Raw genomic sequence first — 14,391 nt, forward strand, 5'->3', positions numbered from 1 at the left:
GCAGAGGTGTCATAGGTTTGCTGAAGCAGCTCCCTGCTCTGCAAGAGTCACAGGCGAATACCTGTGAGTTCTGAAACAGGCCCCCTCATACATCGGACTCGTTGGTAACTCTCAAAGAGGATGTCACCTTACAGTTTTCAGATCTGGCTCTGAATGTTTACACTGAGAGCACGCGAATATTTCAGCTCTTTCTCACAATTTAAAAAAACAAAACAAATGATTTCTTTGGCTGAAAACAAGCACGTTTGCTGTTTGAATGCAAAGGAAGGTAACAGCTTCTGAATCTTCCTAACTGCGAATGAGCATCCCATCAATGGAAACGAAGTGTGATGCTATTATTTGCACTTATTGCAAGTGCGTGATCTCAAAAGTGAGCTTTTATCAATGAAAGGACTCTAGCCATGTTCTGAGCTTCTGCCCCGGGTGCTCACTGCTGTAGCCTGTGGTCAGCAGAAGGAGCTCAGTAACGGCGCTGTTGCAGCGACCGTGTGGCACACGGCAGTTTCAGTTCATTGAATTTACGATGTGAAATTCCAAGCCTGATCGCGAACACCCTCCCTCTCCTCTGAAAATTAATTCCCACGAATTCCTGATTAATAATAAAAGGCCCTGCCATCAGCATTCAGAGCCCCAGCCGGGGCTGTCATGGCTCAGAGGGCAGAAATCTGCTTAGAGCTACAGGAGAACCCAACTGAATTTGTGGCGTCTCAGTCTATGAATGTGTAAGCACTTCATCTGTTCACCGCGACACAATGTGCTGGAGAGCAGTGGGCAAAAGTAGCTGTACATACTATTGACCGAGAGCAGGGCTAGGTGGCAGTATGCAAGCACTGAACCCAGCGCGATGAAGCTGGTTCTGCTATGCATCCTGAGGGCTGAACTGTCTGCTTCAGGTGTTTACTTTTACCAAAAAAAAGGATCCACACAACTCACATTTTAGACGCCTGTCTTTTTCTTGGGGTTTCTGGCAATAGCTGTATTAGCTCCCTGTGGGGGAATGGTGTTTTGATTCAGATAAGGAAAAAAAAAAAGACTGGATGATGCCTCCAGAAAGGGAGGTGTGCAAGGGGTCTTACTCTGCAAGTTGCAGCTGGTGTTGCTGGAAATAACATAGGAAGTTTCTGATATGCTACAGCATCAGAGGGCATCCACTACCAGAAATCCAGTGGAAAGCTACCATTTTCAAACAGATTACGCTCATCTCAGTGACCAAGTGTTGGAGTACCTTATAACATTTCTAACTAAGGAGTTTTGAAAAGGCCTAACACTGAGTTAATAAGCAAAACAAAGATATTTTTTTAAAATCTTTTTTATCCATACCTCCTCATCTGCAACATTCACGTCCACTTTTTTTGATCGAATGGCTTTGGTTACATAGTCAATGTTGTTTTCTCTGCAGTAGTCAAAAATGTTCTTGTCCTCTTCCCTATTCAGGAAACAAAAGCAAGAGAAGCACTGTGTTACTGCACAGCACAAAGCCACGTGCACGTCATACGCCCTAACTTTGCCACAGACATTTCAATAGCATCACTGGAGTGGAACAGACTCCTGGTACGGTGCATGAAGAACAATGTTTTTTTCCAGGTAAGAGACAGAAGATCCTGCTTCCTAGAAAACAAAGGTTCTTTTAAACAATACTGTGCCAGGGCAGAAGACTCGCTCCTGTGAGCTGGCACAGGTCTATAAAGTCAGCCAACACAAACCACATTCAGTCCTGGTATAAATCTCTGCAATCCCACAGAAGATAAAAGGCTAAACCTTCATTCTCTGTGCTACACAAACAAGCTCGCAACAACAGCTGATTTTGGTCAGACCAAAGGACCTTCCAATACCGTATTGACAGAGGCCCCTAACAGAGGCTTGGAGAAAAGAGCAGAAGGAACAGGACAAGTGCAAAGCAATCAGTCCCCTGGTTAGATCCTCCCAGCTTATGAAACTCAGTGGCTTAAGGATTTCTGTAGCTAGAGGGTGCGCACAGGTGAGGGTATTTCTCAGCCTTTTCCAGGTCCTTTTTCAAATTCGTTTCTGCTCTTTAACCTATTCATGCTCTTGGCCTCACTAAAGGAAAGCCCTACAACTTAGTGTTCTGTGTGTGAAGGGGTGAACAATGAACTAATACTTTATTTTGGTGGTTTTAAAAACAGATGCCCTATATTATTGGGTACTCTTTGATAATTGTGCTTTATTCACCTTCTTCATACTGTCTGCAGACCTCTCACATTGTAGTCACAGTCTCTCCTATCAACCCAACCTGTTGTCTCTTCAGACAGAAGCTCCACGCTTCCTCTGATATCCCCTTTCATCCTCTTCTTCAGTCTCCCTCCTTCTACTACATCCTTTCTGAGATGGGTTGATCCGACCTGTGTGCCCTATTAGATAGGCAAGTGCAGATTTGTACAGCAGGGTAAAAAGGCTTCTGCATTTGCTTTCTTAATTGCCATGGAGCGCTGTAGCTCCAGCGACTCACACAAAGCTCTTGCATGTTTTAAGAATTCGTAAGAGGTCTTAACTTCATGAGAAATTGCTTGCTTCTCTGGCAAGAGAAGTTTTAGTAAATCTGAGGACAGAATATTGCTTTTAGCTCTAGGAGAAGCTGTTGGTGCAACTGCAACACCTGTGACATCCCAACTTGCTGCTCTTGCTGCCAGCAGCAGGCATTGGGGAACGGGTGCTGGCCCCTCGCGTGCTCCAGCCTGCTGCTCTCGGACACGAGCACGGCCAAGCTCTGTCTTAACACCACCACTGCAGAAAGGATCGCAACGGGGTCACTTGCAGGATGGTAAATAAATGAAAACAACCACAGACTCAGAGGCAATGCCTCACAAGAACAGGAGCTTGCTGGGGAAGCCCAGACCCAGCAGGGAGGTCACCGTGCTCTGAGCCTGGCAGGCAGCAGAGAAAATGTCTGCAGTGCAACGGGGCAGCTCGAGGGAAACAGCTCTCCTGGTGCTAAAAGGTAACGGCACTCCTCCCGTTTATCTGCTCTCGAACCTTGAGCCACAGCAAAAGTAAAATCAGAACTTTATTTGCATTACTGAGTAATTGCTAACAAAGAAAAAGCGATGCTCTTCCATTTGCAACCCCAGCAAAAATAAAAAAACGCTGCTGCCAACAAGGCCACGTCCCTCCTCACATCAGGGGAGACAGCGCTCTGTGGTGTAACTCTGACTTTCAGTCTTGTACTGCTACTTATCTAGCTTTGCCAGTTACACTCTGTTCTTCAGACTTAAAGCATTTTTCCTGAGTGCCAGTAAAAGTTTGGGAATAAAATAAAATAATAATTAAAATAAAATAAAATAAAATAAAATAAAATAAAATAAAATAAAATAAAATAAAATAGTGCTCATCTTTAGCTCCAGCAGCAGAAATACCAGTACTTCCCCTTAGGAAGCCATTTGCCCCGATCTCTCCCACCTTTCTCCTTCAGGAGCACCGCCCTGCACATCACCCCTACTCTTTGCACACTGCAGTCCTCCTGAGCTGTGCCTTTCCAGCAAGGAGCTGTGGGCTGGACAAGGTCTCACACCTCCCATATAAGCACAGAGGCATTACAGACATCTTCCAGTTTCTTAACTGGTCTCTGAAGAGCTCCTTGGGCAGAGGAGCTTTTCGGCCCTGGCTGTACCCTGCACCAGCTCCTGGGGAACAAATCGCCGCATGCTTTAGAGGCGATTGCTCTGAATTCTGGGGAAAAAAAGAATCTCATGGTGGGATTAGGAAAAGGCAAACGCTTACGTTGCTGAAGATGGGGTCTGACAGATTCGTGATGGAGGTTATGAGGCATGCCTGCCCCTACTAACAAGGGCTGATTTGATGTGCCAGGAGGTCCCTCCAGTCCTACCTTGTTAGCCCAACCCCTCGAACGTGCCCTAGGCTGCTGAAAGCAGCCTTTTGGGTGAGGCTGCCATTCAGACAAGACGGAACAATGTGCTTCGAACAGCTTCTCCCTCATTGTACAGACACACCATTTATTACAGATGATTTTCTCCTCCGTACCATCAAAGTGGAATCCGGTCTCTCCTTCCTAAGGAAGTCCACAACCATCCTCAGCTACTCCTGGACGAATTTGTGTCACGACCCCGAGCTGAGGCTGCACCCTCCGTCCCTGGCAATGACACCAGCCCTGCTGGACCTTGCGCGGCAGAGCCAAAGGTACCAGCGGAGAAGGCAAAAAGCAGCAACGAAGCAACTGCTTGCAGTCCGTGCTGGAGCCAAACCGGGCAATCGTCCTAACATCGCCTCCAGACAAACTTCTGTGGTCTTCTCCCGAGGATACCGGTACTGTCTGGAGGGAGAATAAATGGACACAGCTATTTGGGTATGATTTAGCTTTTCTGGAATAGCCGCCTCTGAATGCTCTGTATCTTCTCCTTCCAAAAAGCCACTTTTCTTTCAGAACAGGCTCCACAATGGAATTATTCCAGGATAGCAATTTGCCCACATGAAGATAACGTTTGGGGAAATTTCATCTTTCTACAGTGCATTTATTTGTCAAGGTTTAAACCATTCTCCTGCTGCCCCCCACTTAAAAAGAAAATAAAAAAAATATATATATATATCATATAGACTCTCAATCCATTCTACAAATCAAAGAAGTGAGCCTTTTGACAAATAGATTTGAGGGAAGTCCATGCAGTCCTAACAAAGACATTTTATCTGCAAACAAAACAGTCCCATGAAGTGCTTCAGGCATTCAAACTAATTTGGTCTTGCCACGTGCCAAAACCAGGAAGGTAAATGGACAGAAAAGCTCACTAAAGGAGTTTGAACTGAATTCCCGCACCCCTTTTTTTGAGGGGCACCGGACAAACAAGAAACATTGCTTAAAAATACTTGCAGCTGAATTTTTTCCCTTTGTTTCCTGTCTGTGTGTAGGAGTATGCACAAAACAACCCCTCCACCAGAGCAGTTACAAGAAAGCAAAGTGATGCACTGCTTTCAGACCGGTGCCTAGCAGGTATTTGCACTCTACCTGTAAAACTGGTAAGAGTCAGCAGCAAGGCCTAGAAACCAAACCAGCCTACAACTCCAGGCAGAATCGCATCAGAGATACAATAATGTCACACTGCAGTGGTGTTGTCTGAGCAATGTTACAGGGGAAAAATCCCAGCATTCCTAGAAGTAAAAAAAAAATAAATCTAATTTAGGGGAGAAACACACCTTCAATAGGAAAGACCATGAAACTCAAACTAATGGCAACGTACACAAATATTTACAATGGTAGCTAAGAGGAAGAGTGAGATGCAATTTCGTTTCTGTGTTAGACTGTGTGGCATACACGCCCCGAGCCTTTTTGTTGACGGACGAGTCTTCAAATCTGCGACCACCTGAGGCTTTGTAAAAGCAGGGAACGTGTTTGCATCTGCTTGAGGATGGCCAGAAGGGTGTCTGTCTCTTCACCTCTCTTGCCACCACGTTGTACCCCCGAAGCTATTTTCTTCTGCTCTCCTGCCTCCCCAGAGAGAGATGCTAACCCCGATTCAAAATCCACCCGAACCGTATCTGTTGGCTGCAGGCAACGCATGGGCAGCTTCTTCCATCCTTGAACGAGTGGATGTGGTGAGCTTAAACCATGCCATCTCCTCTTCCCAAGCTCAGGAGGCTTCAAGAGTCTTCCTCGTAAGCTGTGCAAAACACACGGGTGTTGAGCTGATGGTTTTTAAACAGCCCGTAGAAGAGATCTGCTGCTGCCTAGCCAGGCTTCACTTCCTCCTTACCGTAGTGCTGTAAATGTAGTCGCTTTCGAAACAGAGAGCACCCCGAGGCCAGTCCCGTTCCCTTCCACCCCTCATGGGCTACCTCCGGCACAAGGCTGGGGGCAGAGGGCTGCGATCTGGTGCTACCCTGGGCCTCCTCTCCCCGTTTGTGGGGTCGGCCAGTGCTGCACCCCATGGGACCCTCTGTGGGGCCGGCACCTTGCCCGGGACGGCCCCTGGTGCCACAAACAGGTGGCTTTGGCCGTGGGCTTGGCACGGTGCTGCCGAGCCGGTGGGAGCTCGCCGGAGTGGAGCAGGCAGCGCGCGGGGAGCCGAGAGGCACTCGCAACGCTCGCTGTTTGTGTCGAGGCCCTCGGCCCCCAAGGGACCCATTTTCACATAATCTATAATTATCTCTTCGCTTTAATCGCCTCGTCACTTCTGAGGCTCTCCTGGGCACAGGAAGAGGAAAAGCTCATTAACTGAACCTTTTCTCCTCTCTCCAGCCACCCATAGCTTTTAATTGCTTGGTGTTGTTATTATCTATCAGTGCAACTGGGATCATTTTCATAAGAAAGGGTGGTGGGAGGGGGGGAGGCAGGAGCGGGTCCCTGAGGTATGCACCGCAGACAAACCTTTGCTTTCTCAATTATTTATGCCAGCTGAGGTTTTACAAGCTGAATAAATCCATAACTCAAGTTTATTTTGAACCGGCGGGCTGTCCCCGGGGAAGCGTTGCCCACTTGCCTGCACACTTGTGCGCCGTCCCCCGAGAGGGGCCGGGACACACAAGACGTGTGCCATCCCAGTCCCCAACCCTCACGGGAGGCCGAGCAGCGTCATCGGCGGGGGGGAGGCCACAAAAAGCCCACACGGGAGCTGCCGTGGAAGGATGCGGCCTCCCAACAGGAGCGAGGCCTAGGCAAAGCCACCTCGCTGCCCGACAAAGCGAAGCGCCCAAGGGTGACCGCTCAGGGGACGCCGTAAACTCTGGGCCAGCTTGGCAAGCGTCTTGGAGGATCCATTTCTAAATAACGCCAGCCTTAGAGCACCGGCACCTCGGCTGGCTGGACCTGCAGGTGTTTTGTTTCTGAGAAATGCCTCTTGAATGCGACGATGGGCTGCTCGGGCAGAGCTCTTCCTCGGGGATTTCATGGACCGGCATCGGCACGAGCAGTGTGAGGCACGGTGCCGACCCCATCCCTCTGTCCCCCGCCAGCCGGGGATACCGGCCCCGTCCCGACACAAACGCTGCCATGGTGCTCTCGTTCCCGGAGGGAAGGAACAAAAACCCCGACCGCGCTCCGGGCTCTTCCCAAAAGCCGTCACGCCGCTGCGAAGCAGCATCTTTACAAACGGATGCTGGAAGCGGCTCTTTAAAATTCAGCAGCCTTTGTGCCTGACCACACGCAGCGACCTCTGGTATTTTCTGCCAAAACAGTTCATTTGTCTCGCAGAACAACTAATCAATTCCAGAGCCCATCAATCACGGGGGCTCGCGCGAGCCGGCCGGCAGCGGGGCCAGATGGCGGCTGCGTTAGCGGGATTAATACAATTCTGATAGATTACACGGCATCAGGCGGGCTCCCAGACCCGGGGGGGACAGGCAAGCCCCGGGCTGGGGGGGACAGAGGGGTGCTCGCCACCCACTTGCCAAAATGCATGTGCTCGCTCACCTGCGGCTCCTAAACGCGCCTCCTGGCCGACATGGGGTGCTCTTTGCTCCCGAGCACTGCGGGAAAGCATTGAGGTTTTTAAATTTTTATTAGCAAAAGGGCTTCTTTCGTCCTTCGGGATGGTAAAAGCGTGAAACTCAGCTCAGCGAGGCCTCGGTGTTTCCACGCCGGGGTGCTGGGGCTGAGCGCCGGAGGGCTCCCACACGGAGGGAAGCGGCCGTTTGGCAGCAGGGTTTTGTGTTCACAGTCTGCCAAGTGAATGCTTTCATTTGCTGGAAACATTTGTAAACTGCCTTTTTTTTGGTCTTAAAAAAAATATATTTAAAAATAACTTTAAAGTTGAATTTCCAATTCCGTGGTGTTTCTGGCATCTCACTCAGTCCGCGTCTCAGATTTACACCGGTGACACGTCGGTCAGCCTCACCTCACTGTTTATTTCCTAGCTTTGTGAAACGATAATTACAGTTATTTGATCACGGAAGAGCTCAACTACTGCTGCTTTTGTTCTGGTGTTAAAAGCAGACATAAAGCTGTATGCAACAGTAAAAAACAAACAAAACCCCGCTGTCCCCAGCTCCGCTGGGCTGAGCGGTCTGAAGTCCCCGATAATTTCCCAGTCCTTCCTTTAAGGGAACCTCCACGTTCCCCCACCAGCACGCTTTATTTTTATGGAATGCCCAAAGCCAGATAAGTGATTTACAGAGGAACACAAAGGCAGAGCACTATGCTAATACGTTGTGCAACTGCTCCCCATTAGTCACTGGGGGTACTTCAGCTCTTTATTGCCAGGGTTTATTAATGACTCCTAATTGATGACCAGTGCCCAGCACCCCAAAGTAAATAACTGCTACGCCTCATTAGCTCAAGAGACCTTCTCCTGATTTGAGGATTGATCTATGAACACACAAATTGCACCGATTTAACTGAATCTCTGTCTAAATTGATTTAATTAGATCAGTATAACCTGTTTCTACGGATGCTCTTGAATTTATTTGGAACCTTCACAGCGTAGTTATGTGAGCCAGGCTGACCATTTTGCTATCTTGTTCTCAAAGTAGAAACATTTGAGATAATTAGTGATTAGGCAAAATCAGCGCTTGTACCAACCCGGTTCTTCCAATTTCTGATCGACCTGACTTTATGCCAGGGTATGGCAGCTCCACCTTGTCCAGCATTTACAGATTCGCACCCTAAAAGCCAAGCGCTTCATTCCACAAAATAAATGCGAGCATTATTTAATTTCAGACACTCGGTTTAAAAGCAGTAGCATTGCTGCTTTGTTTGGTAAATGACTGCTGACAGTAAATTCGTGGTTTACACTACATTTAAAACAAGATCTCTCATCTCCCTATTAACCTACTCCGAGCTGCTGCTATGTAATCATTTGTTAAACTGTTCAAAAGCTTCTGGTAAGAATAAATTACGTGGATCTCCTTAGGTGAACCTTTAAAACTCTGCACTTGCATTCTTATCCTTGAGTATCTGCTGGTACACGGCGAGGTGGTGAAGATGCTGGGCTCCAGATAAATTAGACAGCCTTTCTCTGCCTTTGCATCAGCTGAATCCTAAAGGGCACACGGCAGGCTGTATTTGGCTCGGTGCTGCCTGCTAAGAGATTCATTGCTTTCAGCAGTCTGTCAGAACCCAAGGCTGATGAGGACTCGAGTTTTAGTTTTCAGTACACAAAATAAGATTTTTGCTCGTTCTGGGCTTTCTTAAAGTGGTAACTGGGAAATATTTATCCCATCAACAGCTCAGGGAACCAGAGACTAAAGTGAATTGATTTATATTCCAATTTTTGCAGGCTTGTTGTAAAGGTTCAGTAAGGCTCACCATTGACAACTGAGTCCACAAACAGCCTGCAAAGTTTCTTTTCTCAGATCTCAGGCTACGAAATAGCACCCACTGTCAGCATGGGACTTACTGCTAATTACCAACGTGCAGATTTTTGCTGGCTCAAGGCATTAAGTTTTCATTCTCCTTCTGCTCCCCCCACCCCCAGCTGCCCAGAACATGCTGCAACCCTCCATCAGTTAACCTTCAGTACTCCCTGTTGAACGCGCATTACCTACATGCAGCAGCCTGTGAAATCCCAAGCTACAAAGAAGTTCCCATTTTTTGGTGCAACACTTGAAAATCCTCTCCCTGCATAATGCCACATGTAATTTCAAACTTGGGAGTGATCAGCTGAACACCTGAATCCAACGACAAGAGCCGGAGTCTATCTATAGGTATGGGAATCCCTAGAACCAAAATACAGAAAACTCAACAGCCCAAGAAAAGTCACCCTTCTTCTCAGGTGAGGTGGTATTAACAAACCAAATCACTTCTATGCTCTAAATAAATTTGGATACCAGATTAAATGTCCAGAGCCATCCTTCTCAGGCTCATTTACTTTCAGATTTTGTACCAGTGCAATTTTGTGGGTGAGACATAATGATGGCACTCGCTCGCTTCCCATCTTACAGCTGAGGACGCTGATGCCTACTAGCCAAGCACTGCTAATGGACCACATGAGTTCCTGTTCTGCGAGCAGCGTGTAGAGACTTCTTGTAACTCCCTTTCAGCAGAATCTCACTCTACCAGCTGTGTCAGTGAATACATCCATTCACAGCCAAAATTTGTAAGGATTACAGCTATGCTGTACGAGACCACAGCCATCAGGGCACTGATCCCCATACAGTACACTACATTCCGCATGGTATGTTTGAAAAGAAGTATTTGGAGCTGCAGTCATCTTCAAGTCCTCCATGAGCCATGTTCTCATGTAAATAAAAACAAAAATACGAAGAGAAGATTTAGACCAGTTAAGCTAACCGGGACGAAACCTGGTTTCCTGTATATTGGGCTGTATTTCAAGATCAAGAAGGGCCACAGGCGATACCTGGGATAGCCATGAGTCTGAAAGGACTGTAGGAATAAGCATTTCATTTCATTTCAACACTGTGCAGCACTGATATGTTCAACTCCTGAAGGAACAGCTCAAACAGAATCCAAACCACAAGGTCAAACTATGCCATCAAGGACGTTAGCTGAGACCCCCACTGACAGAGCAGGGAAGAAAAAGGAGCTTGTGGCTAGCAGAAGTGCTATTCCTCAAGCAGTTTGTTAAACCAACGTCATACTTGCCCAGCTCTGGTCAAGGTCCAAGGGCAAGTTAAGGACATGTTGGTTCTCCAAGCCAGGTTGGAAAGGCTACTCCTGGCCAACTGTTCCCTCTCGCCATGCAGCACACTGCAATGCCCACTACTGCCGCCGTGTTTGCTTACTCAGGACATCTACCCGAGCTCCTTGCAAAAGGTTTGGAGCCACTGGCTCAAGATTTATTTTTTATGAGTTTGCGACAAGTCAAAGAAATGCTGCGTTAGAGTTTTAACACTTTGGGAAAATTCCCAGCCAACCTGGGAGGGTATGTGTAGAGAAAACAGTGTTTATCTTCTCATTTCCTGGGACTGAAATGATGCAAGACATACAATAAAATAAATGGGATCACAAACACATAAATGGGTAACTGCAACGTGACAGCAAACACTGCTCAAACATTCAGTCTTCTCTGACTGTTCATTTTAACTAAAAAATGATGCCGTATTCTCAAAGATTCTCCAGGCAATCATTTATGTATTGGAGTTAATATTACTCCCGTGATTAGTAGTTTAGTAGTTTGAAACAGGAAAAAAAAACACCAACAGCTGTCCTTATTAAGTAGCTAATGTCACTTGCTACTTGCACCTTGACAGTTTTTAAATAGCAGCCATTCTACTTCAGTAAATGCGTTTCTGCTATGCTAGCTGCAGAAGCTAGAAAAAAATTAATTTGATATAGGGTGCAAACTCTCCCCGAAGGCGAACACTGTCCAATATTAAAACCTTCACTGAACAATCCTTAATGAATATATTGGTAAAGAAATAAATATTTGAGAAAGGTGGTGTCTGAATAGCTTTCTATTAAAAAAGCCAATATTAGGCTTTTTCAGCCATATAACTGAAAAATGGGAAGCCTTGCCCTTCCCCCACATCTCGCACTAGGGAAAGGTTAGTACCTGGCAATGATACAGAGAGTTATTGATTTAAATGATTATGGACCTGAAAAGTTCTTTCCTGTCATTTATTATCCTGTTGTAGTTGCCACCACACTTGTGTGATATTAAAAAAAAAAAAAAGCTTAACAAGACCACATCAGAAAACACTGTTTTTAACTCAAGTGCGGCACAGATAATCACCTGATTGTTTCTTCTTGATATAACGAGCTGACAACTGGGCCTCCAAATGCAGTTTTGCTTTCTTTTCCCCTCTTCTCTGTTGTCTGAAAGAAAAAGAAAGATTGGTCCAGCATCCCGGCCCCCGCTGCCACCCCTCCATCTCCCAGCCCCGGGGATGAGAGCAGCCCCCTGGACGCCTCATCTGCATGGCAGGCTGCCTGCCGTGACCCCACGCCGTCCAGAAAAGCCAGACACATCTCTGGGCAAACTGGGATCGATGCTCCCCCGAGCGTGGCCAGCAGGGTCACCCAAAGGAGTGCGTGGTGGCCTCGCCGCCCCGCTGGCCGCGAGCGGGCGCGTTGCCTCCGCACCGCAGCGCTCTCAGCCGCGGCCCCCGAGGACCCGAAAGCCGAGGCTCTGTGCGGCGGCATAATGTTACGTTACTAGATTGCAAAGCTTGCCTTTGTAAATCTATTTAATATAGATTTAAAATTAAATTTTTATAATGGGCAGCATTTCCAAATGATTGACTCCCAGGAACTCTAGGATTCTGAATGATTCCCACCGTAATAGAAGCGAACAATTAGAGCTGATTGATCGATGCGCAGCCTCAGGCCTCCCTCTGCAAAAAACCTCCCGCAGTGTGGGCTCTCCGACTGCCTGCCTTTAACGTGATGCCAGATTTTCGGCAGGGCTGCCTGAGAGCCTGACGCTCTCAGCGGGTGCGGGACACCAGAAGCCCTGATTTTTTCCAGGGAATCAAGTATCTCAGTCTTTAGGTGAGCAGGCAAAACTGGTTTGCAATTCACAGCAGCAATTCCTTACAAGAACAGCCCATTAAGTGCAACGTGCTGCTGGCAGAGGACAGTTCCCTTGCCTTCCCTGACAAGGGATTATCATACCCAAGCTGAATAAAAGCAGAGAAGCGAAGGAAAGCTGGCCCAACCTCGAGCCCTCTCTTGGTAGACGCAATACATTGCTGACTACACCAAAAATATTGCTGTCTCATCATAATTCTACCCAGAAAGATGTTGATTTTTTTAAAGTAAAACATGCTTAAATTTGCCTTTCTTCCTGCTCCCTAAGTTGCTTCTGTTTTAAACAAATTTGCTTTTTCCCCATAATAAATTTCCACTCTGCCTGGCTCAAACCCACCAGCTCCACCTTTCAGCTCTCCCGTGCTAGCCCAAAGCCATAATATTTGGGTTTGCAGATATCTCAGACAAGCTTCTTTAAAAGAAAAAATAGAAAGGAAATTGGCTTTGAAAGCTCTTCCATGGCAAGTTGACTTTCTCTAATTTAGAGTAAAAGGTGACACGAAGTTCTTCCTTCCTGAAGTGAAAGGGCTTTGGAGTCTCCACAGTGCAGTGCCCCTCTTAAAAAATTATTTAGCAGAGAACCTTACTGTCCACCAATTATTTCCACACCACTTATAAAGAAAATTAATTTCAGATCATCTGCTATTGCACGTGAGAGCTGTTTCTACAAAATGAAGCTACATTCACAACCAGCCTCTCTCCTTTGATGCTGGGGGACGATGGCCTTTCCACCAGTTCCAGAAGGTACAAGAAAATTTTTAATCTATATTCTTCCCTTTCTTCCCACTACCACTTTTCGGTGGTTGCTTTTTTCAAAGTCAGAAACAACACTTGAGAAAATACATTTCATCCTTCTCGAGGCAAAAATCGTAAGAAAAGGTTTCTTGGATTAAGTTCCCCCTCTTTGCGCAACCAATGCATTTCTACCAAAGATTAATCATCTTGATCGAGTACACCTAAGGTCATCGGGAAACTCAGCGATAAAGGCTTTCCCAAAAACGCTCATGCAAAAACTTCCCTAGCTCTCAATCCATGTACAGGTTGCTTTGTCCAAGTAGCTTTTATCTCCTCTCTTTCGCCCAGAAACGGGGAACTCAATATCCAATTTGTGAATGTTGAACTAAGTTTCTTCCATCACGGCCCTCGATATGTAGAGCAAGTTTATGAAAAATGCACAGCAAACGTCTCGGCTCGCCTCTCAGGATTCAGCGCGTGCCTCTCCTCTGCAAAGCCATTAAAAACAGCCCCGCGGTCCAACATTCATCATTGCCGCCGGACTTCCCAAGGGGAATCTGGCCAGGCCAGGAGCCACACTTCTTCCCCGGAGCAGCCTCGATGCAGATAGGAACTGGGTGCTTTCCAGCCACCCTTGACGCCTTGCCTATACCATGAGCTCATCCAGTACCTGCGCCACAGCATCCAAACGCGATGTGGCAAGCCAGGCGGGTAACGCAAGAGGTGGGACAGGAGCAGCTGCTCGCTCCAAGCCCCCCCGGTGGTGTTATTTGCTGCTCGTACCAGCTGAAGGGATCTGCAACAGGGGCACTTTCTTAATCTCCCGGCATTTCTAAGGTGAACGAGGGCTCTTAGGGCCGGAAAGATAAAGCAAACGTCACATGCAGACGGATGGCAGCCAGTGAGCTATCGTGCAAGCCACAATGAAATTAAAAACTGACGCTGCAAATTCTCTCTCCTCCCTTAAAAAAGGCACTAATAATTAACTATGTAGCTCTCAATTAAGCCAGCTCCATTTCTTTCACTGCTGGCAGCCCAGGCCAAAGCACTGCAGATACACATGTAACTAATGATAGTTAAGAAATAACATGATCCCAGGCTCTCATAATTCGCAATCTGAATTCGAGACGGGTGCCAGCAGTATTATCTGCAGTCAGGACCATGTAGGAGATACTGGAGAAAAGGCAAAATTACAACGTGTCCCATGCGTGTGAAGGAACTGCTCTCAAGCTGCCAGTCAAAAAACTGGGAATATAGGGGAACTTGTA

General features: G+C 47.1%; 1 protein-coding gene across 3 annotated transcripts in view; it reads right to left on the reverse strand.

Annotated features, from left to right (window-relative positions):
* The window catches only part of ACBD6 (acyl-CoA binding domain containing 6), an 80,531-nt gene that overhangs the window by 43,801 nt on the left and 22,339 nt on the right, over positions 1-14,391 (reverse strand). For all 3 annotated transcript variants that reach the window (XM_080601606.1, XM_080601604.1, XM_080601605.1), the window contains exons 4-5: positions 11,592-11,674; positions 1,321-1,426 (exon numbers count right to left, since the gene is read on the reverse strand). In XM_080601606.1, coding sequence (XP_080457732.1) covers positions 1,321-1,426; positions 11,592-11,674 — 189 coding nt within the window. The remainder of the gene's footprint in view (positions 1-1,320; positions 1,427-11,591; positions 11,675-14,391) is intronic.

This window comes from Anser brachyrhynchus (genome assembly GCF_964034855.1).
Source record: "Anser brachyrhynchus genome assembly, chromosome: 8".
Lineage (NCBI taxonomy): Eukaryota > Metazoa > Chordata > Aves > Anseriformes > Anatidae > Anser > Anser brachyrhynchus.